Consider the following 24,163-nt stretch of genomic DNA (forward strand, 5'->3'; position numbering starts at 1 on the left):
CTAGCACTGAACATGAGTATGATACACATCTGTATCAGAATCCTCAAAGCAGAAATTGGAGAAGTGGTGGTGAACATTGGGTGAGTATGAAAGGACATTGACGCAGACTGGGCACTTGGGTGAGATTTAACTGTAGATGCTGGTCATGTGGAGGTTTTGGATTTTTGTCATATGAATGATAGATGTGGTTCAGAGGTGGCATGATCTGTCATGATAGAGGTATCTATTTCCTGGACGTAGTTGGTGGCAGTTTCATTGTGCTGAAAGTAGAGTTATGAAATACATTTTTGACTTGTTGATGATTTCATCTCTTGGAAAGTTAAGGCGCTTTTTGAAATCATGAAGAAAGTGACCTGACATCATGAAATTCATAATAGCAAACAGTGAGCTGCTGAGCCCAGTCAAGCATTTGCTTTAGGAAACCCAACTTCATAATGTTAGGAGAAGAATGAAATAGAAGGCCCCATTGACGTTTTGACAGTGCACCCTTAAATTGCATCTCTAAGGAAAATGAAGGGAAGCACCGACAGTTGGAAAAACTGTCACAACTCCTCTGGCAGTTTTCTGACCTCAACCTTTGAAAAAAAATTTTTCTACTAAAATTGTGAGAGTTAGCCTTCATATGAGGATCAGTCTGAAAGAGGGTCAGTGCTTTCAAAAAAAGTGGCAGGTTAGCAGAAGTCCAGATTGTACTGAAGACTGCAGGAAATGTCAAGGATATCTTGGAAAATATTTTTTAAATTGTGATGCAAAGAAAGAAAAGTTAGGTCAGTTATTTGGGGAAGTTGATATAATATTAACTGAAGCTTTATTTTTTAACTTCTGTCAAGATAAGAAAGAACACTCACTGCTAAGAAAAAGTGAAATCCAAGATAATAAGGAGATGGAGAGTGCCTGGTTGTTGTTGTTGTTATTTTTTCCCCCTTTCTAGTTTTATTGAGATAGAATTGACAAAAAGCAGTATATAATTTTAAGGTGTACAGTATAGACCACCCTTATGGTAGAAAGTAAAGAGGAACTCAAAAGCCTCTTGATGAAAGTGAAAGTGGAGAGTGAAAAAGTTGTCTTAAAGCTCAACATTCAGAAAACGAAGATCATGGCAACTGGTCCCATCACTTCATGGGAAGTAGATGGGGAAACAGTGGAAACAGTGTCAGACTTTATCTTTTTGGGCTCCATAATCACTGCAGATGGTGATTGCAGCCATGAAATTAAAAGACGCTTACTCCTTGGAAGAAAAGTTATGACCAGCCTAGATAGCATATTGAAAAGCAGAGACATTACTTTGCCAACAAAGGTCTGTCTAGTCAAGGCTATGGTTTTTCCTGTGGTCATGTATGGATGTGAGAGTTGGACCATGAAGAAAGCTGAGCGCCCAAGAATTGATGCTTTTGAACTGTGGTGTTGGAGAAGAGTCTTGAGAGTTCCTTGAACTGCAAGGAGATCCAACCAGTCCATTCTGAAGGAGATCAGCCCTGGGATTTCTTTGGAAGGAATGATGCTAAAGCTGAAACTCCAGTACTTTGACCACCTCATGTGAGGAGTTGACTCATTGGAAAAGGCTCTGATGGTGGGAGGGATTGGGGGCAGGAGGAGAAGGGGATGACAGAGGATGAGATGGCTGGATGGTATCACTGACTTGATGGATGTGAGTCTGAGTGAACGCTGAGAGTTGGTGATGGACAGGGAGGCCTGGCATGCTGCGATTCATGGGGTCGCAAAGAGTCGGACACGACTGAGTGACTGAACTGAACTGAACTGAACTGAACTGAACTGATGGCTCAAACGGTAAAGTGTCTGCCTGCAATGCGGGCAACCCGAGCTTGATCCCTGGCTTGGGAAGATCCCCTGGAGAAGGAAATGGCAACACACTCCAGTACTCTTGCTTGGAAAATTCCATGGACAGAGGAGCCTTGTAGGCAACCGTCCATGGGGTCGCAAAGAGTCGGACACGACTGAGTGACTTCACTTCTTCATCACAGTGTAAGTTTAGTGAACATCTATCATCTCACATAGATACAAGATAAAAGAAATAGAAAAAACTTTTTTCTTTATGATGAGAACTCTTAGAACTTACTCTTAAAAATTTTCACATATGATATATAGCGGTGTTGATTATATTTATTGTGTTATATATTACGTCCCTGGTATTGAAAGTTTGTACCTCTTCACTGCCTTCCTCCAGTCCCCCTTCCCCCATGCCCTTCGTCTAGTAACCACCAATCTTATCTCTTTTTCTGTTTGTTTTTGAAGTATAATTGATCAACAGTTATTCCATCTTTCTATACATTTTGAAATGATTGCCAGTTCAGTATGATATATTACCATATAAAGATATTACACAGTTAATTGACTATATTCCCCACATGATACATTTCATATCCATGACTTAGTTATTTTGCAACTGTAAGTTTGTACCCTTTCATCTCCTCACCTATTTCTTCCCTTCTTACACTCTCCTCCTCTCTGGCAACCACTTGTTTGCTCTCTGTATCTATAACTCTATTTCTGTTCTGGTTATTCATTTGTTTTGTTTTTAGACTCCACATAAAAGGGAAATCATAGAGTATTTGTATTTCTCTGACTTACTACACCTAGCATAATACTCTCTAGGTCAACCTATGTTTTTGCAAATAGCAAGATTTCATTCTTTTTTCATGGCTGAGTAATACTCCAGATTGAACCCAGGTTTCCTACATTGCAGGTGGATTCTTTACTGTCTGAGCCACCAGGGAAGCCCATATATGTGTATACACACACACATACCAGAATAATTACCTTCTTAGTAATGACTTCAGAGAGCCTGTAATTTGAGAACTTTTAACCCTTAGTAAATGTTTCTGGCTTTCACACTTCTCTCTGGTTAGCTTTTAGCATATAACAAGAATTAATTTTTTTTCTCTTTTGTGAAGTTGAGACATAATAAATTGTTTTTTTCTACATTGTAATTAAGAGGAACACTGGTTACCAGAAACTAAAGTCATCAGAATGATCTAGTTCAGAAAATGAAAGAATAATAGATTTCCCCTGCGTCTGGTTTTCATTTCTCTTAAATACCAATGAGAATGGGTGATTCTCATCTTTCCATTAAAATTAATGGTTACTAAAATTGTTACATCTTTTCTTAGGGATTGTTCTCTAGCTTTTAACACTGAGGAAATATGAATTGTTAAAATTTGTTTAGGTATATATGCTTAAAAAGATGCTCATGTTTTTTTGTATTACATAAGCTAACTCATTTTCAGAAACTTGTAAAACTGAGTGTGATTTTCTGGTTTGATTAATTTGTCACTATTTGTTATGGAGAGCTATGCAGTTAGAATATATTTTATTATGTGTTGGAAGCAGGATTCTGAACTCTTCTTGGAAAGTTAGCAAGTAGTACCTAGAAAAGAAAATGAAAAGCATGACTTCCTCAAACCCCTAGACCTAACTCCACATTTATAGGGAAACATGGGGGTATCAGTTCAGTTCAGTCGTGTCCGACTCTTTGCGACCCCATGAATCGCAGCACGCCAGGCCTCCCTATCCATCACCATCTCCCGGAGTTCACTTAGCCTCACGGCCATCAAGTCAGTGATACCATCCAGCCATCTCATCCTCTGTTGTCTCCTTCTCCTCCTGCTTCCAATCCCTCCCAGCATCAAAGTCTTTTCCAATGAGTCATCTCTTCGCGTGAGGTGGCCAAAGAGCTGGAGTTTCAACTTTAGCATCATTCCTTCCAAAGAAATCCCAGGGCTGATCTCCTTCAGAATGGACTGGTTGGATCTCCTTGCAGTCCAAGGCACTCTCAAGAGTCTTCTCCAACACCACAATTCAAAAGCATCAATTCTTTGGCGCTCAACCTTCATCACAGTCCAACTCTCACATCCATACATGACCACAGGAAAAACCATAGCCTTGACTAGATGGACCTTAGTCGGCAAAGTAATGTCTCTGGTTTTGAATATGCTATCTAGGTTGGTCATAACTTTTTTTCCAAGGAGTAAGCATCTTTTAATTTCATGGCTGCAATCACCATCTGCAGTGATTATGGAGCCCCAAAAAATAAAGTCTGACACCGTTTCCACTGTTTCCCCATCTATTTCCCATGAAGTGATGGGGCCGGATGCCATGATCTTCATTTTCTGAATGTTGAGCTTAAAGCCGACTTTTTCACTCTCCTCTTTCACTTTCATCAAGAGGCTTTTTAGTTCCTCTTCACTTTCTGCCATAAGCGTGGTGTCATCTGCATATCTGAGGTTATTGATATTTCTCCCAGCAATCTTGATTCCAGCTTGTGTTTCCTCCAGTCCAGCGTTTCTCATGATGTAATCTGCATATAAGTTAAATAAGCAGGGTGACAATATACAGCCTTGACGTACTCCTTTTCCTATTTGGAACCAGTTTGTGGGGTATAAGAGCAAGTTAAACAGCACCGTGAGGAGACAGTCCGTCAAATCCAGAATGTGACATTTGGCCTAAGTTCTTTTAAAATTCAATATCAGGAGAAAGAAAAAGGTAGAAGGTCTTCTTTAGATGAAGAGAAAATGAAGAGAATGTAATGTATGAACCTTAATGGATCCAGGTTTGAGGGGAAAAAAAATTTATTAAAGCATTTTGGAAACAGATAAACTTGAATATGGACTAATATAATGATATTAAGAAATTGTCAAAAAAAAAAGAAATTGTCAGTTTTCTTAAGTGTGTAAATATTATGGCTCTAGAGAAGAATGCTCTTAGTTTTTAAGAGATGCATGCTGAAGTATTGGTGGTAAAATGTCATGATACGTGTAACTTCAAATGGTCTGGGAAAAAAGCACACAGAGAAATCAGATACGGCAAGTCATTAACAATTGTTCAGTCTCGATGGAGGATATATAGGGATTTCTGTATGTTTAAAGTTTTTTCATAATTAAATGGGGAAAATCTATTGCTTCTGAAATTATATATATATATATGTACATATATATCCTTTAGACTGAAGAATAAAGCTTCTAAAGCCTCTGTATATTAGTCGGATAAACAGGCATTGGCATTATTAATTTCTGTGAGGGAGGTGTAGAAATAAAGTATAATATCTGTTTTCACTGGTCCACATACTTGATTATATTGTATTTGGCATGGCACACTTGAACTTGGCTAAATTTTTTTTTCTCTGCTCTTTTGTTTTGAAGGATGAGTGTATTGGCTTATAAACACATTGACTTTGAAGCCCTTTTGTTTATAAATGAGATCTACTTGAAAAGAATTTTGTGGATCACCTTTACCTTAAAGGACTTAAAATGCATTGTGGTTAAATTTGCACGGTAGAAAGAACCTCATTTGAGTTGTGCTTGGTCACAGACCTAGAGGAAAGGTCATGCGAAAGTAAAGAATAAGTTTCACTTGTAATATTTAATATTCTAAAAGTTTTGAAAGAACACATTCAGAATGTGTTGAGAAGTTATCTTTTGGCAACTATTTGGAAGTGTTTGGTTAGAATTTTTGAAACATTAAAACTCAAAAACTAATATCATTATGAGTTATGTCTTAATTCCCTTCCATTATCATTTTTGTATTAATTTGTTTTATAGCTTATATTTTGAAATTCAAAAAACCCCACCTTATTTTTTTTATGCAGTGTGTTCTCTATCTGAACTTATTATTTGTTATATGGCTATGGATGAGATAAAGAGTGTAACTTTTTAGGCTTGTCATGTAAATCCGTGACAGACCTCAGTTTTCATAAAGCAGTTCAGGTTTGATAAGGGAAAAATCATCTGTTAAAAAGATTATCTGTCATTGCTGTCTCATGGCTCTGTTGAGTTATTAAGTCTATCAAGTTTAGTATGAAGTATGCAAAACAAGTTATAAACTGATATTTTAGCCTAAAGTTTACGTGACTTGGCTGTGATGGGTTTAGTGTGAGTAATACTTTGTGTGTGGGTGTGTTTTCTGTATAATTATGCTAGCCTGTTATAGTCATAGGCCTCTCCTTTTCCTTCCTCCTCTGTTCTCTCCCTGGCATACAGAGTATTTGATTTCTGACAATGGAGGACAACAGCTATCAATAAGTGACGCCTTCATCAAAGGTAATTTTATCAAAAGCTATACATGGGATCGTGTCTCTTGTTCATGGAGATACACTGTGGGCCCAGGATACTGATTGGCACTGAGTGAGTACTGACAATGCATTATATTATTTTAGTACCATAGGAACACACTTTTTCAATATGTGCAGTAGCCTTGAGACTGCTGAAAACCAAAAATATAAACTTGGACTTAGTTTGAGAGGTCTCTGATCTGAAAAATAATTGTTTAAAAGTCTACTTAGATTTTGAATTTTATTCATTTAAAGGCTTTTCTATATCACGGGAATGCTTTTCTGTATCATGAATATAGTATTAAGTATTGATAGACATATCATCAAGTGATTGTCAAGCTCATCAGAAAGCCACAGGCAGATCTTATCTAATTGAGGATGTTGCTTGCTCTCTGGATTTGGACAATAAGTGGACTGAAGAAAATAAAGAACTAATTCTGCTTATGATTTCCTTGGGGACGAAAGGAAGTACAGAAGAATACAAACCTTTCCTAACCCCACCCCTACTTAGCTTGTTGTGGAGTGAAGACACACTTATTTGGTCCATAACACGCTACAGTTTAGGCCTCAGATAATGGGAGGGTTTCACATAAAAGAGAGAAGGTAGGGTGAGCTGGTACAAGGGCAGCTGCTGACAGATAGTGTCACAACTTATTTCTAAATTCACCTTCAAGCATCTGGTTCAGCCAGATAGACCAAGGGTTTACATAATTGAAATGTGCTGTTCTTGTACCTCACTTGTCATGGACACTGGCTTTACTCTGGAGGCTGCTGGACTGTTTAGTTGAAGGTTTTTTGTCATTTGTTCAGTTTGCTTTAAGAGGGGAAAGACTAGAGAATTTTTACCTCTTTTCTTTCCATTTATTCAATCACAATTTCAAAAGTTATTTAGTGAGCATCTTTTTTGCAAAGCATTTAGTATTACCTTTTTTTTTGTTTGTTTTAATCATTTACAAATTTTATATAAATTCCTATTTACCATGGTTTGATTTCTTCACAGTTAATTTTTTGGTCTGACTTGTAAAAGTTTTGCCAATTAAGAAGAAAGCCTTTTTTGTTCTAGTATTGAAAAAGAAACACTGAAAGGATTGTTTGAGTAGACTTTCTAGACTGTCATATCCTGGTTCAGACGAATCAAAGCTGAGCTTTTCTCAGCACCCACACTATCACAAGTTCTCCTTGCATTCTGATTTCTGTTGAATGCAGTGTTCAGTTTGTGATTTTTTAGGGAAAATTAACCACCTCTCTTTCTTAATATCCCCAAATAAATAGAAAGACTGTAAACAAATCTCATTTCATTTGCTTTTCAAAAGCCGTATTTATAGTTACTTTCTTGAGAGTCCTGGTTGCTTATGTAAATTTACTCTTTACACTTCTGTCTCTGATTTTGGCTGTTGAGAATGTTGACTTTCTAACTCAGACTTAATTTTATTTATCTATGAATTTAAACATGTCCTTGCTTTTTTTACATCAATAATTTGAATTGGCTAACTTAAAAATGTTTAAAAGATAAGTTGGTGGTTTCTAAATCTCTGAGTAGATGGTATAAAACTTGACAATGAATATAATTTCTTATTTTATACTTAGAATCCTTATTTAACCGTCGAGTTGAGGAAAAATCCAAAGAACTGCCTTTCACACCTTTGGGCTGGCATCATAACAACCTGGAGCTGCTGAGGGAGGAGAATGGAGAGAAACAAGCTATGGAGAGGTTGCTGTAAGGCAGTGAGCTTATTCATTTTAATTCTCCATTTTTCTAATCTTAAGTGACTTGATAGGCATTTGTATAGTTCTTCCTTATAAAGTCAAAAATGCTAACATTACTTAGGAAATAAAGCCTGTTCTGGTAAAACTTCTAATAAAGCAGAGCGTCCTAGTTGTGCTGTCTATCCCCGTTGTTTATGTGTTAAAATTTAATTGAATTAAATAGGATTTTTTTTTATCAAACCCATAGACTTTTTGTTTTATTTATTTTTCAATTTTTTAATTGGAGGATAATTGCTTTACAGTGTTGTGTTAGTTTCTGGTGTACATCATGAATCAGTTACAAGTATGCACATATCTCTTCCCTCTTGAATCTCCCTTAAATGGGTTATCTTAATTGAAGATATTCACAGATTTTCTTTATATGCAAAAGCATTAAGGTGCAGATATGCTGAAAGAATAAAATGACCAAGAAGATCTTACCTGTAAGCCATTAAGTCATGTGCTGATTTCTTTGTAGACTGTGTTGCATCTTCAGAGCTGTTTTCCGTGGCAGTATTAACTGTGCAAACGTCTTTCCTGTAACGTTTTTGTAGTTCAGCTAATCATAACCACATGATGGCGCTGCTCCAACAATTGCTCCATAGTGAGTCATTGTCAACGTCTTGGAGGGACATCATCGTATCCCTGGTCTGCCAGGTTGTTCAGACAGTCCGACCTGACGTCAAGAACCGGGATGATGACATGGATATCCGCCAGTTTGTCCACATCAAAAAAGTGAGCTCTGCCAATGTTTTCCTCATGTTCGGTGTTCATGAGATGGGCCCAATAGTAATTTATCTCTTAATGGTAATCTGAAAGGGTCGTTGCCAGGAGGGATGCTCGGTGAGGAGAGGGAAGTTTTTCTGTCCTATTTGGTAGCAGTGCACTTAAAGGTCATAAAAGCCACTCTTAGGAAGTGAGAGATGAGTGGGGGCGGGGGTAAGTTGGGCTTGCAGTGAGTTGGGAACCCAAACTTTCCTACTTCCTCCTCTTGATGTGTCATCTATAAGAAGGCCTCTCTTCACACATGCTGTTACTGTTCTGAGGAAAAGCAGTGGGTAATTGTTTTATTTAGAGAGTAGTGGAGTTTTGCCTATATTTTTTGCCTATGATGTTTAACTTAATAGTGGTTTTAATTGACATCTGGCATTAATTTGTTTGGTCAAATGGGTATTCTAGAGTACCAGATAGTATGTTAGAGAGTTGATGATTGTAGGAAGGTGCCATTAATTATTGGTTGAAAGGAAGAAATGCATCCTAGAACTTTTTGTTTTTATTTGGTTACATAATAGTGAAAACAAAAAGTGGAAATAAATACTTATAGAATTCATTTGACTGCATTCTAAAGATGTATATCGAATTGTATTGTTTTCTTAATTGTTTCATTAGATCCCAGGTGGAAAGAAGTTTGATTCTGTGGTTGTCAATGGATTTGTTTGCACCAAGAATATTGCACATAAAAAGGTAATGTGATTCAGTTCAACATTGAAGTTCAGCAAACTATGACTGTGTGCCAAGCCAACAAGCTGAGGGTGCCCTCATCATGGAGGGAAAGGGAGGAGTGACTAGCAGTAAAATTTGGGAGCTCAGGGAGAGTCTCCCAGAGCTGATGATGACAGGGACTTGGACAGTGAGAACTCATCAGACAGAAGAAGGCTTCCCAGTCAACAGGCTGAGAGGATACTGGTGTCATTTCTCTCTTGACCCTGCCACATCTCAGGGATAAAAGATTTTCTAACAGACCAGAATTCTTCCAGAGGCCTACCATTTCAAAACTTTGTTCTTCCTTATAGGGCTGAACATAGAATTATGACTGGAATTCTATATCTTTCTCTGTACCTTCAGCTGTGAGGCCTCTTTCTAGTACCAGCACAAAGAGAAGGGTAAATAACCCCTTGTACTAAGGAAAGTCTGAGATCCTAAGGTGCCAGATGGTGCCAGGAACTGGCAGGAAATGAGGCTGGAGGAAGCAGATGAGGGCTTTGTCTCTCATTTTATTCTGAAGGCTACTGGTTAGCAAATGTAATATGTATCAGGACCTTATTAAAAATGTAGATTCCTAAGCCCAAACCTTAGAAATTCTCATTTAGTAGTTTTAGGGGAGTGAGAATGGGGGGTGGGTAGAGGAAGGGTGGGACTACTATTTTAATTAAATGAAATTTTATTTTAATGAAGTATAGTTAATTAATAGTGTTGTGTTTCTGGTATACAGCAAAATGATTCAGTTATAGGTATATGCATATATATATATTCTTTTTCATATTTTCCATTAAGTTTATTACAAGATATTGGATATAGTTCCCTGTGCAATACTGTAGGATCTTGTTGTTTATCTGTTTTATACACAGTGGCTGCCATTTCCAAACTCCTAATTTATCCCTGCCCCCCACACTACACTTTCCCCTTTGGTAACCATAAGTTTGTTTTCTATGCCTGTGAATCTGTTTCTGTTTTAAAGAAGCTCATTTTTATCATATTTTAGATCCCACATAGAAGTGATATCATATGATACTTGTCTTTGACTTGGTTAGTATGATAATCTCTAGGTCCATCCTTATTGCTGTAAATGTCATGATTCCATTCTTTTTCATGGTGGAGTAGTATTCGTGTGTGTGTGTGTGTGTGTGTGTGTGTGTGTGTGTGTGTGTGTGTGTATTTACATCTTTATCCATTCGTCTGTGGATGGACATTTAGATGGCTTCTGTGGCTTGGCTGTTGTAAATAGTGCTTCTGTGAGCATTGGGGTGTGTGTATTTTTTCAAACTGGAGTTTCTCTCTGGATGTCTGCCCAGGAGTGCAGTTGCAGGATGATATGGTAGCAGGATGATATGGTAGCTCTGTTTTTATTTTTTTAAGGAAACTCCCTACTGCTTTCCATAGTGGCTGCACCAATTTGCATTTGGGTGAGACTTTTTAATGGAATCACTCTGGGTGTTTCCAGTGTTGTTTATTTGTTTACTGGTTCTCACTTTTAGAGAAACTGATGATCTGTAACAGTGTTCTCAGACCTTGCTGTGCTTCAGAATCACTAAGAGAATGTGTTAAAAATAGAGACACCTGGCCTCATCTGTGGTACTATTGGTTTGGTTACAGTGAGAGCTCAGGCAAATTTCAAGCTTGAGCAACTGAATGCATAAACTACAGTCTGTTTTCACTCTTTTCTAAGCTGAGAATAATAATGTATTTTTATAAGGTATTAAACGTCCTAAAAAGTATTAGTGACCATAGATAAATAAAGTTATGTTTGAATTTGATATTATTTCATAGCAACGATCCAAAGTCCATATTTCTACATAGAGTCTTACTAAAACAGCACTGTACCCATCAAAGTAGTACTTTAAATCTGATTAAATGATGTTTGTTGAATTCAGAGGTAGGTATGTTGTGCTCATCTCCAGAATTAAAAACAGTTATGTGCATGTGGTGGTCACATATGTGTGAATGAATGTCTGGCCCCAATGACCATGTTTAGAGATAGTCTTTAATTTGTAGTTACTAAAAAAGCCCTGCTAAGAAGTTTGGTCAGATGGAAACTTCTGTTGCAGGATGCAGACTCCTCTGCCTCTGGCTTTAGTTGTGTGGTTAGGGTATATTGTTTGAGTCTCTATTTCTGGATGTGTTTTAAGATTTTCTGTTGTTAACTTCTTGTTTCCCAGTTTAGCTTGCAAATTTACAACTGCTGGAAATTTATTCCATCAAAAATATGTTCAGCAGATGTTTTAATTCCTTTCTCCCTCCTCTACTTTTCTTGAGTCTTAGAAAAGTTAAATTCTGCTCTTAGAATTGCTGATCTCTGGGAGTTTATCAAGTAGCCTATCTTGTCCCTCTCCCTCCTACCGAGGGTGTGATAACTTTTCTTAAAAACATTAAGGATTTAAAAAAAGATAGTTAAGAGTATAGCAAATTGGGTAAAATGGCATTAGTGAAAAGGAAGCCAGTTTTTAAAGAACTTTGCATGGCTTTAATTATTTGCTTTGAAAAAAAAAATAAGAATAGCACAAAATAAATGAGAGTATTTTAATCTGAAAATAATGAGGGAATCTATTTAAGAGGAATTATGACCAGTATGAACTTAGAGTTGTGATTAAAGGAGGTCTATAAATTGCAAACTTTCAAAGTTTTAGCAAACTGTTCATTTATATTTTAGATGAATTCTTCTATTAAAAACCCCAAAATTCTTCTGTTGAAGTGTTCCATTGAATATCTCTACAGAGAAGAAACCAAATTTACTTGCATTGATCCTATTGTGCTTCAGGTAAGAACTCCTTACTGAAACCATAATCTGGAGGAATGTTTGTATACTAAGGTACTTGCCAACTCTTATACTTTCTTCCAGCTGGTTAAATTTGATAGGCAAACTTCATGCTCTTGTTTCATTAAAAAATGTATTATAGAAGACATTCTTCTGTATCATACTTTAGAAGCTTACCAAAGCCTTTGTCACTGTTTTTAGTTGCAAAGTGTTAATGGCAACATGTGACTTTTGGGGAATAGTTGAAAAAAAGGTGAAAATCCAAATCCTGTTTTTTCTTCCCACTGGGGTCATGAACTTACTTTAAGGATTTGTCTAACGATATTTAATCAGGTTTCCAGCAGTAACACCTGTTTTTCAATATAGACCATTCTACTAAAACATGTTTCTAGAACACCAAGTGTCAGTAAAAAGGAGTGATGTCAGATGGAAGTTGTGTCCATTTCTGTGTGGTTTTTCTTAAGTGAGGAGGCCCAGAATAGCTTTAGTAGGATTATAGCCCTCAGCTGGAAGGAAGAACAGCCTCAGCTCAGTTCCCACACAGCCCTTTAGCTCCATTTTAAGAGATTAGAAATGAGCTCCTGCTGAAAGAGCTCTCTCCCCAGGGAGACCCAGCCCCTGGTCCTGGATGGCTTTTGGGCACTCATTGCTTGGAGCTTCATTTCCACTTGTACTGTTGCAGTTGATTTTGTACATTTAAAATTTCCCTCGAGGCCACCTCCAGCTAGGCTAAGCTGCTTGGCTGGGCTGTCCAAGTTCTCTGTCAAGGTACCACTTATTATTCTTATTAGTGCTTTTGAAATGAAGTTGTATAGGTTGTCTGCCCCAACTTCTTTTCTCCCATAAATGCTATTAATTAATTAGCAGTCGCTCAGAATGGGAGGTTTTCAGAAATGTGTTTTTCCTATTATAGCAGAAACACTTAATATTCGGTTCCAGAAACATTTAGGAAAAGCATTACTTGGAAATTCATGAGCTCACTTTTGCACATGATAGGAGTAGTAAGTTTTTAAAAAAAATTAATTCATCTGGCTGGGTCTTGGTTGCTGCATGGACTTTTCTGTAGTTGTGAGTGGGGGCGACTCTCTGGGTATGGTGCACAGGCTTCTCATTGTGGCAGCTTCTCTTATTGTGGAGCACGGACTCTAGGTTGCGTAGCTTTAGTAATTGCAGCTCTTGGGCTCTGTAGCACAGCCTCAGTAGTTGTGGCGCACAGGCTTAGTTGCTCCAAGGCATGTGGAATCTTCCCAGACCCGGGATTGAACTCATGTCTCTTGCATTGGCAGGTGGATTCTTTACCACTGAGCCACCAGGGAAACTTTTGTTCTCAATTCACAGACACAGAAAAAACTTAATTGTGGTGAAAGGCACCATGCTCTGCTGCTTAGTGAACTCTGTTAACTGGGACTGTTTCCTTTTTGGAATTCAGCTAGGTATCAGTAAAAATGAGGGGTTTCAACCAGATTTATGCCATTCCTTCTAGCTCTGATTTACTGTGACTTTTCAGTGAGAACTGAAATAAGGAATCAGAAGAAACACAGTTATGGTTTGTGGAAAACTGAGCTACTTTGATGCTGGGAATTTTCGTGATCTCACTGGTATCAGTGGAAGACTTACAGACTTAGATCTCAACCACATGGTTTGCAAGATACATCCTGATTGCAGAGATGTAAAATATGTAAAATTGTATTTAGTTACCAAAAAGTTGTCCTTAGATTTATCCACTGTAACTCCCCTTTTATGACCAGGTTAATAGACTGAAGTCTTCATGTTGGACACATATGCTCTGGGCAAATGTATATTAATAAACATGATTTAATTAATATAACTTATTAAGTGTAACTTGTATAATTATATTAAAATGATGCTGTTAAAGTACTACACTCAATATGCTGACAAATTTGGATAACTCAGCAGTGGCCACAGGACTGGAGAAGGTCAGTTTCATTCCAATCCCAAAGAAGGGCAATGCCAAAGAATGTTCAAACTACTGCACAGTTGCATGTCTGAGTAAATTCATAATCTGAAAAGAAGCATTAAGATAGGAGAAGATGTTTAATGCCAGGCTGGATGAAGCACAAGCTGGAATCAAGATTGCGGGGAGAAATATCAATAACTTCAGATATGCAGATGGCACCACTCTTAGGGGAGAAAGCAAAGAGGAACTAAAGAGCCTCTTGATGAAAGTGAAAGAGGAGAGTGAAAAAGCTGGCTTAAAACTCAACATTCAAATGGCTAAGATCATGGCATCTAGTCCCATCACTTTATGGCAAATAGATGGGGAAACAGTGGAAACAGTGACAGAACAGTGACTTTATTTTTGCTGTAAAATTACTGCAGATGGTCACTACAGCCATGAAATTAAGACACTTGCTCTTTGAAAATGAAGCTATTACAGATCTAGACAGCATATTAAAAAGCAGAGACATCACTATGCCGACAAAGGTCCATATACTCGAAGCTGTGGTTTTTCCAGTAGTCATGTAGTAATGTGAAAGTTGGACCATAAAGAAGGATGAGCACTGAAGAACTGATGTTTTTGAACTGTGGTGTTGGAGAAGACTCTTGAGAGTCCCTTGGACTGCAAGGAAATCAAACCAGTCAATCCTCAAGGAAATCAAGCCTGAACATTCATTGGAAGGACTGATGTTTGAAGCTGAAACTCCAATACTTTGGTCACCTGATGCGAAGAACTGACTCATTTGAAAATACCCTGATGCTGGGAAAGATTGAAGGTGGGAGGAGAAGGGGATGACAGAGGATGAGATGGTTGGATGGCATCACTGACTCAGTGGATGTGAGTTTGAGCAAACTTTGGGAGATAGTGAAGGACAGGGAAGCCTGGCGTGCTGCAGTTCATTGGGTCTCAAAAAGTTGGACACGATTGAGCAACTGAATAATAGCAACAAAGCATCTTGTTCATCAGTGCTTCAGACTATAGTTTATTATATCTTTAAGTCCTGACCTATTCAGGTTTTTAGTTTGAATTGACAGAAAATATCAGTTGATTTGACACTCCCCCGCCCTTGGCTTGGAGTGGGGGAACTCATCGTGGCATGACGAAGAGGAAGTCATGCAGTCAAAGAGGAAGCTGCAGGGTAGCTAGTAAAAAAGGAGAATGAGAAAAAAAGGGCAAGGATAAAATTAGGCTGGGCATCATACTGTCTTCACAAGGTCTGCCCCAGAGGTCTGTTGGTCTACCCCTGCTCCATTCTGTCTCCCGGGCCTGCCTCCTGATACTCGTTCCTTGCTGAGCCTGGTCCAAGCCCCAGTTTTAGCAAGGCACTTCATGTACAATCATAATAGTTGACTGGAGCTGGAACTGTGAGGAAATGTATTTGCTATCCCTATACTGGAGGCCAGAAACTTAAACAAAAATGAATTTATTTTAGTTCTTCTTTATTGAAGCTGCACAAATAAAATAGTCTAAAATGTCATTACATTGCAATTTGATAAGCAGAGTAGATTAACACATTTCAGGGAAAAAAATTTCCTTTTGTTGGGACTTCCCTGGGGGTCCAGTGGTTGAGAATCCACCTGCCAATGTGGGTCTGGAAGATTACAGAAGCTGCAGAGCAGCTTGTTGGCCACAGCTACTGAGCCTGCACTCCAGAGCCCATGAGACGTGGCCACAGCTACTGAGCCTGCACTCCAGAGCCCATGAGACGTGGCCACAGCTACTGAGCCTGCACTCCAGAGCCCATGAGACGTGGCCACAGCTACTGAGCCTGCACTCCAGAGCCCATGAGACGTGGCCACAGCTACTGAGCCTGCACTCCAGAGCCCATGAGACGTGGCCACAGCTACTGAGCCGGCACTCCAGAGCCCATGAGACGTGGCCACAGCTACTGAGCCTGCACTCCAGAGCCCATGAGACATGGCCACAGCTACTGAGCCTGCACTCCAGAGCGCATGAGACACAGCTGCCGAAGCCCACGCGCCTGGAGCCCGTTGCTGTGCAGCAGGACAAACCACCGCAATGAGAAGCCCGTGCGCTGCAACTGGAGAGTAGCCCCCGCAACTACAGAGAGCCCTCGTGCAGCAACCAAAAATAAGTAATTAAGAAAAAAATGAAAGAAAAAAATAAAAATAAAAATTAAGAAAAAAATAAGAAAAAATTAAAAATTAAGGACAAAAGTTTAAAATGGGAAAAAAATTTCTTTTTGTTAATAATGGGATAATTTGAGAATGTCCAGTTTCTATCAGTAAGACAGAGAAAGGTGAAAAGAAATATAACAGGCAAGTTCATTGCAGGGAATAGGCTCATCCATTGCTGGTGGCTCTGACCATGAATACAAAATTGACTCAGAAAACACTGGGCATTTGGAGCAGAAGTGACAGGTGTGTCCCCACCTTCCACTGTCTCCTGAGTCTAGAGATTTTATAAAGCAATTAACTAATTACATTTTTTAAACTCGAGTTGTTATTTACAACATTCATTTGCTTTGAGAGTAAGCCTTTGTCATGAAATTGTATTAAACATTGTTTTAATTTGTCACTACCACTGTTCTAAGTAGAATATTATCTGTTGGGAGATAGAAATTAGGAAGTAGCTGAAACAGTGTCTGTTAGTTATTTATTCAAATACCTGAAAGAAGAGTTATTCTGGTTAGTTTCAGAATGTAAAAGGGGAAATCCATAATTATATTAAAAATACTTAGTTGCTTTCATTTGGGAAGCTGTGAGAATTTTTTGATTTTTTAAGCTTTGAGAGCTAGCTAATTGGATTCTTGGCTTTCATTACAAGTTATTGAGAACTCAAAGTCCTTCAAAGAAAAATTAGTGAGTTGGAGAATAAAGTTTCTTCTGAAACTTTCTAGCATAGTCAGCAGTTTAGAATGATAAATAGTATTCTTGGTTGTGTTTAAATTAATTTGCTTACACAGTGGTAAGTGATATTTAGCATATTTTTATCTGAGATTGAGGACCTGAAAAATGAGTTAACACATCAGTACAACGTTTACTTAGAAGGAAACTTTTATTAGTAGTGGTTTGTGGATGAAGAAAACTTACTTTGATGTTACTAGTCACACTGCCCTAGTATTTTTACATGTCTAGGTCTTGATTTGTACCACATACAATATTTTTTATTTATCTTACTTAGGAAAGGGAATTCCTAAAGAATTATGTTCAGCGAATAGTTGATGTTCGACCCACACTGGTTCTGGTTGAGAAAACGGTATCTCGAATTGCACAGGATATGTTGCTGGAACACGGCATTACTTTGGTCATTAATGTAAAATCAGTGAGTGTTCTTATTTTTCTATTATTTCTAAAAATGACAGCTTGTAAATTTATATGCATGTGTGGTAGATATACAGTGTTCTTTGATTGTTTATTTCTTAGCTGTACTGTATATATTGAAAGTACAGGAACGGCAGCGCTTTCCTTATTTAAGACTGGAGGATCTCAGGCTCGAAGAAAGTATAATTAATGTAGCACTCATACATAATAAGTTATGTAACACTCATTATAAGTGTCTACCAAACCATAGGTGTAGTTGACATTAGTTATTAAGTAGTCTTTGTAGAGGCGTCATTTTGTTTGGGGAATCATACAAAGCACAAAATTTTCTCTCCCTTGAAAAATTACCTTCTTTAGTATGGAGGTCAGTTGTGGAAATTCCCCACCCACCACTGCTGAATCAGTATCTTGTGCCAGTGAATAATACTTAAATGTCTTTTGATATTATTAATGTGAGTATGGTATATTTTAGTAAGCACATATTGATTGCTAAGTGTAGACTTATCTAGAATCAGTAAAAGTCATATAATTACTAAAATCAAGGAAATTCATCTTGAAAGAGAATAGGGCATTTTCTATTTTCTTTTTTGGTGAGGGTATTTTCAAATGTTTCTATAATTTTTCCATATAAAATGTACTAAAATTTTATTCTTCTTTAATTTTGTACTATGATGTTGTTCTGTGTTCTAGCAAGTTTTAGAACGAGTTAGCCGGATGACCCAAGGCGATTTGGTGATGTCAATGGACCAGCTGCTCACCAAACCCCACCTGGGCACCTGTCACAAGTTTTACATGCAGATGTTTCAGTTGCCTAATGGTGAGTGGTCTTTAGTGTAGATTCACCTGAAATGGGGGAGCCTGAGGAAATGAATAAACTCAGCAGAATGATGATGTTGATATATTAATAGTAGGAAATGGCTATTAGCATACAACTATGGTCTTAAGAGTTTTTATCTGGTAGATGTTAAGATAATGAACTAATTCTGTCTGGACTTCTGGATTGCCACCTAAACCTTAACCTTGTGTTTGTTTATTTGTAGAACAAACCAAAACACTGATGTTTTTTGAAGGCTGTCCACAGCACCTGGGCTGTACAATCAAGCTTAGAGGAGGCTCTGATTATGAGCTGGCTCGAGTTAAGGAGATCTTAATATTTATGATCTGTGTAGCTTATCATTCTCAACTAGAAATCTCCTTCCTCATGGATGAATTTGCTATGCCTCCAACATTAACGCAAAACCCTTCCTTCCATTCTCTGATTGAGGGACAGGAGGATGAAGGGGCTGCACAGGAGCCATTCAGCGGAAGTCCCCTCCCCCAGGAGCCTGACTTCCCTCCGGACTTTCTGCCTTCTGATGATGGCAGTTTGCTAGAATCAAGGATTCTATTTGAGAAGGGTGACCAGGAAAATAAGAGTGTGCCGCAGGATGTTGCCTCTTTGAAGCCTCAAGAGCATGCCCCAGCAGCTTGCCCGATGGGTGCCCCCTGCGCTCTCTTTCCATCAGTACCAGAGTCATTGCTGCCACTCCATGTGGATGACCAAGAGGACACCATAGGCAGTGAGCAGCCAGAGGCTTTGCAGCAAACAGAGGAGCTTCCTGATCCCGCAAGCCAGATGAGAGCCTTTAGAGACCCTCTGCAGGATGACACCGGCCTGTATGTTACCGAAGAAGTAACCTCTTCTGAAGATAAACGGAAGACTGATTCTTTGACCTTTAAGCAAGAGTTGAAAGATGTGATCCTCTGCATCTCGCCAGTCATCACATTCCGGGAGCCCTTCCTTTTAACTGACAAGGGCATGAGATGCTCTACCCGAGATTATTTTGCGGAGCAGGTTTACTGGTCTCCTCTCCTCAATAAGGAGTTCAAGGAAATGGAGAGCAGGCGGAAGAAACAGATGCTTAGGGATCTCTCTGGCCTTCAGGGCATGAATGGAAGTGTTCAGGCCAAGTCCATTCAAGTCCTGCCCTCACATGAGCTTGTGAGCACCAGAATTGCTGAGCACCTGGGGGACAGCCAGAGCTTGGGGAGAATGCTAGCTGATTATCGGGCCAGAGGAGGAAGAATCCAGCAAAAAAATTCAGACCCTTTTGCTTACTCAAAGGAGACGTCAAGTACCTCAAGTGGTAAATCAGGAAGCAGAACTGAAGGTGATGAAGAAAAAGGGTTGATTACAAGTGATGCAGTGTGGTCGACAAAGGTGAGCAAGACTGCTTTTGTGCTTGTGTACATTTATGATGGGTGGAAAATCTCTGCTGTGGCAAGGTAAAAAAGTCAAATATGACAGCTTGCATGCAGATTTATTAAATATTTCATATGTGGTTTTTTTTGGTCTCTTTTGTCTTATGTGTTACTTTAAAATGTGTGAAATAGGAGTGTAATGTGATGAAACTAGATTTGAAGGTTTCAGGCTAAGCTCACAGCAAACTCAGAACTGTGAGGTAGGGGGCAGTGTGGAGCTGCTTAGAATTTCTGACATGATAACTTGGGTGTAATGTGATGTCTTTGATCCTTTTAATGGTAGCCAGCTGGAGAGTAGAGTTAGAAGCTTATTATAGGAAATGCGTGTGTTTTTTTTTCCTTATTATAGGAAATTATAGGTGATAAAACTCATGAACAAATCCATCTTTTGAGGAGAAAATGCAGTTGTTTAATAAAACAAATAGATGTTCACTTTCACAAGTCTGCTGCTGCTGCTAAGTTGCTTCAGTCATGTCCGACTCTGTGCGACCCCATAGACGAGTCTAGGAAGGATTAAATAATGATAGTATATTGTTTTTAATACATGAAATTGGAAAAAAGGAATGTGATAAGAACCATGGTTAATGAAGTATGGAAAAATGCTTACAATAAACTATATAAATATGTTTTATACATTTATGTAAACTTATTAAAAGTGATTTGGGGGCCTTTTAAATTTACATGAGCACATATATATATTTTTGATTCATGAGTTCTATCTTTTATAACTCATTCCTTGTACATTATCTACAAAGCACAGATAAGTAAGCATTTTGTGTAAGGATGCTTACATTTTGTTGTAATGTACGTACAAGGATATTTACTGAAGTGGTTATTTCTGACTGTTTGCTGTTAAAAGGATGAGTTGGATCTCATTGAATGACCCAGAGAGAACCCATGACATATTTTCTTGTGTTAAAAAGCAGATTGTGTTTTAATATATGTAGCATCATCCCATTTTTATAAAAAAACAGAATCACCTGTGTATACTTCTGTGGGTGTTTCCATGTGTATATGTGTATCAGCTAGCGCAAATACATGATTTTTAACCACACAGTCAAATTTTTATCAGTTTGGGAGTTTGGGAGGAGGAAAGGCTTTATGTACTTCGAGGACTTGTGCATCTTCCTCTGAGCTGTTTAAATTTTTACAGAGACAGATGTTACCTTTGTAATGATCAAAAGCAGGTATAAAATACAAATAAATACCTTAGAATTTAGATTTCTGGGTGTCTCAGGTTGAGATTATATCCAGCTATTAATTCAGACTGTTTCATATTTAAATAACTACTCCCAAAATAATTTAATGTAGTTTTGTAAAAATAAAGAGTAAGAAAACAAGTTGAGACATGCTTGCATTTTTAAACCTTTTGGATTGTTTTAACTTAAAAATTAACTGCTCTTCTTCCTTATATTTAGTTCCCTGTAGTTTTCAGTCTTCACTGGAACCCCTGTAGTGCTGATAGAGGCTTTACAAACCGAGTGGAGTGTGTTGGATGTTGGAGGCAGGCATTGGAGTTGGATTGCTCACTTGGATGTTCCTTCCCTTCCAGGTGGACTGTCTGAACCCTGTCAACCACCAGAGGCTGTGTGTGCTCTTCAGCAGCTCTTCTGCCCAGTCCAGCAATGCGCCCAGTGCCTGTGTCAGTCCTTGGTAGGACTCCTTCCCTCCCTGGCATGTTGTACTTAACAGAATTCCAGCAGCTGTGAAAAAAATTCAGCCATTAGGCTGTGTAGGTACACAGCAAGCTGCTGGTCATATGTGAATTGATGGAACTTCTGAACTTGTAAATTAAAGTATGAAATTTGGATTTGTTCATGAGTAGAAGTAAATAAAAGTATGTTGAGTGAAGAGGGATATAAGAATAGTTTGTAATTATAGAAAAGTGAAAGTTGATACATAAAAGCTGATTTTAAGCACTTTGATAACATGCACAAATCAGGCAGGTTTTCTTTGGGCATTGTTTTTATAAAAGTCAGTTTTTTGCCTTAAGTTTTATTCTAAAACTTAATTTCAAGTAGATTGATAGAAACACATTTTATAATGTTATAATTTGTTTCCAATGATAGTCACAAAACCTAGTTATTATACAGTTTACCTCTGATCTTAAGTACTATAGAACATAACTGCTTGTTGTTGGAGTACTTGCCACAACAAAATGTCTTCCATATTTTAATTTTGGACACCAGAAACACTCATTTCTACCAGTGAGATCAGGGAGTCTCCTACATCGCTGTTGCTCCAGCAGGCTGACTTGGGTCTGGTTGAGCCCATGGGAATTTAGGTCTAGGTTTGAATAAGATGTCAGTTTCAAAAGGGTATGTGTAGCTGAACTCTCTTACTTAGGTATAAAGTTGGATGTGAATTTGGGAACTGGCTCTCCTGGAAGAATATGAGCTGCTGCTCTTCGTGCTTACTAGTGGTATAGACTGGAGAGCAGAGACAGGAGTCCCATTTTGTACTGGTGGAGTTTAAAGCTTGGTAGAGGGAGCTTGTACTTCTTCCTCATGCAAATTAGACTTACCCATTTACTGTTAATTGTTTATGTATCCTGGTTAAATAGTTTCATAAGATACTAATGGACTGGGAATGGACACGATGCTGTAATATGGTAGTCCAAACCTATTATATCAGATAAGGTAAAACCTGTTCCGTAACAACAAAAGAATATTACCTGTTTTGTTGGTAATAATAATACTGTATTATAAGTACATCTAACAGATATCAGTTTGGGGTGTGATGAAAATGTCTTTGCTGGGTTGTAATTCTCATGATATGTTTCTAAGAAATGATCTTTTCTTTTAGGATTGTAACAATGGAATTTTATGGAAAAAATGATCTTACATTAGGAATATTTTTAGAGAGATACTGTTTCCGGTAAGAACCAGTTTTCTCCTTATGTTCTATTTATGCTTTTTTTGATACACAAAGTTTCAACCTAAACATAAACATGAGTTGGAGCATTGTTGTTTGACCTTCCTATTCATGTCTAATGTCAGGGCTTACTGTACAGAGAAGTAATCTGTTTTATTTTCAACCCAGGAAGTCTTCTCCAGTTCATTTTTCAGATCTATGCCCATCTAATTGCCCTGTAGTCCTGCAGATTTTTTTTTTCTAGGATGTCTGTTTTTAGTGATTCAGATGAGAGACAAGAGAAACTAAGGGCCTCAGTTTAAATCATAGTGCCTTCGCTTGCCACTTACATGACAGAGAGCAAGTAACTTAATCTTTGTGTGTGCATGCTCAGTCGTGTCCAACTCTTTGTGACTCCATGGACTGTAACCCCCCAGACTCCTCTGTCTGTGGAATTTTTCAGGCAAGAATACTGGAGGGGGTTGCTGTTTCCTTCTCTAAGGGATCTTCCCAACCGAGGGATCTAATCCGCATCTCTGTGTCTCCTGCATTGGTAGGCAGTTTCTTTAGCACTAGCGTCACCTGGCTTAATCTTTACCAGCCCCCTTTATAGATATTAACAAACTCCACAAGCATCAAGAGTTTTAATAAGTAAAATGAGATGATGTTTTAGAAATGCTTGGCAAATGGAAGGTGCTTAACAAGTGGAACGTATTACTGTGATGTGGTTGAAGGCGGGGTGTTCAGCTCTGCAGGCTTGTAGCAGGACAAGTGGTACCCTGATCAGATCATCCACCATCCTTCTTACTCTGGAGAGGATGCTGCACTTTATCGTCTGCAGTCCTGATTAGCCAGCATTCACTATACATGGCTCCTCGGTTTCATGGTTAATGTGAGGACTTTCTTTTTGTCAAAGGCCTTCCTATCAGTGCCCTAGCATGTTCTGTGATACCCCCATGGTGCACCACATTCGACGCTTTGTCCATGGCCAAGGCTGCGTGCAGATAATCCTAAAGGAGCTGGATTCTCCAGTACCTGGATATCAGCATACAATTCTCACCTACTCCTGGTGCAGAATCTGCAAGCAGGTAGGTGTACTCTGTTGCTGTGCTATTTCGTGTAGTATCATTTCTTTCTATAGTTCTTTCTTTGTGGGGGAGGGTGGCCTCTGTTATTTTGGATTTGATATTTGTCTTTGGGCCCTTATTTATTTTACCTGCTGTGTTCTCTTTAATGTTCATTTCCTGAAGGTTCCATTTTAGGATTTATCAGTTATTATAGAAAATGTAGGTACCATGTCCAGTATACTATATGGAGACTTTATCTTGACAGTTCTTGATTATGTTTGTTTATTCATCAGTAAACACTCCTTTAGCACCATGTAGGTACCAGGTACTGTGCTAGGCCTTAGGAATGAAGAAGGAACAAGGTGTTGGCTCCTGTCTTCTCGGGGAGGAAACAGTCTTATAACACAGTAATTACAGTATGCTAGAATGCTTGTGTAAGGTAGTCTAGGTCAACATTTCTGTCTTAAGAGATGCAGATGAGGACATGTTTAATTGATCTCTACTGTTTCTCATATTTATTCTTGGGGACAAAACTGTATATTTTATTTCCTCTCTGTGCTTTTCTATCTCTGGAGGAAATATTTGGTGCTAGTATTTTGCTTTTAATACATACTTTTTATTCAAATTGTTTGCAATGTGTATGTGCCAGATTTAACTTCATTGTTATATTAATTGGCTTATTTTGGAGTGTGTTTA

The 24,163-nt window shown here is 38.3% G+C and overlaps 1 protein-coding gene across 1 annotated transcript in view; it reads left to right on the top strand.

The window, feature by feature from the left end:
- The window catches only part of PIKFYVE (phosphoinositide kinase, FYVE-type zinc finger containing), a 74,118-nt gene that overhangs the window by 25,386 nt on the left and 24,569 nt on the right, over positions 1 to 24,163 (top strand). The window contains exons 13-23 of the mRNA XM_052663505.1: positions 5,994 to 6,053; positions 7,652 to 7,781; positions 8,365 to 8,545; positions 9,200 to 9,274; positions 11,958 to 12,065; positions 17,167 to 17,307; positions 17,997 to 18,123; positions 18,347 to 19,506; positions 21,100 to 21,200; positions 22,353 to 22,424; positions 23,317 to 23,488. Of these exons, the coding sequence (XP_052519465.1) occupies positions 5,994 to 6,053; positions 7,652 to 7,781; positions 8,365 to 8,545; positions 9,200 to 9,274; positions 11,958 to 12,065; positions 17,167 to 17,307; positions 17,997 to 18,123; positions 18,347 to 19,506; positions 21,100 to 21,200; positions 22,353 to 22,424; positions 23,317 to 23,488 (2,327 nt within the window). The remainder of the gene's footprint in view (positions 1 to 5,993; positions 6,054 to 7,651; positions 7,782 to 8,364; positions 8,546 to 9,199; positions 9,275 to 11,957; positions 12,066 to 17,166; positions 17,308 to 17,996; positions 18,124 to 18,346; positions 19,507 to 21,099; positions 21,201 to 22,352; positions 22,425 to 23,316; positions 23,489 to 24,163) is intronic.

This window comes from Budorcas taxicolor, chromosome 2, assembly GCF_023091745.1.
Source record: "Budorcas taxicolor isolate Tak-1 chromosome 2, Takin1.1, whole genome shotgun sequence".
Classification (NCBI taxonomy): Eukaryota; Metazoa; Chordata; class Mammalia; order Artiodactyla; family Bovidae; genus Budorcas; species Budorcas taxicolor.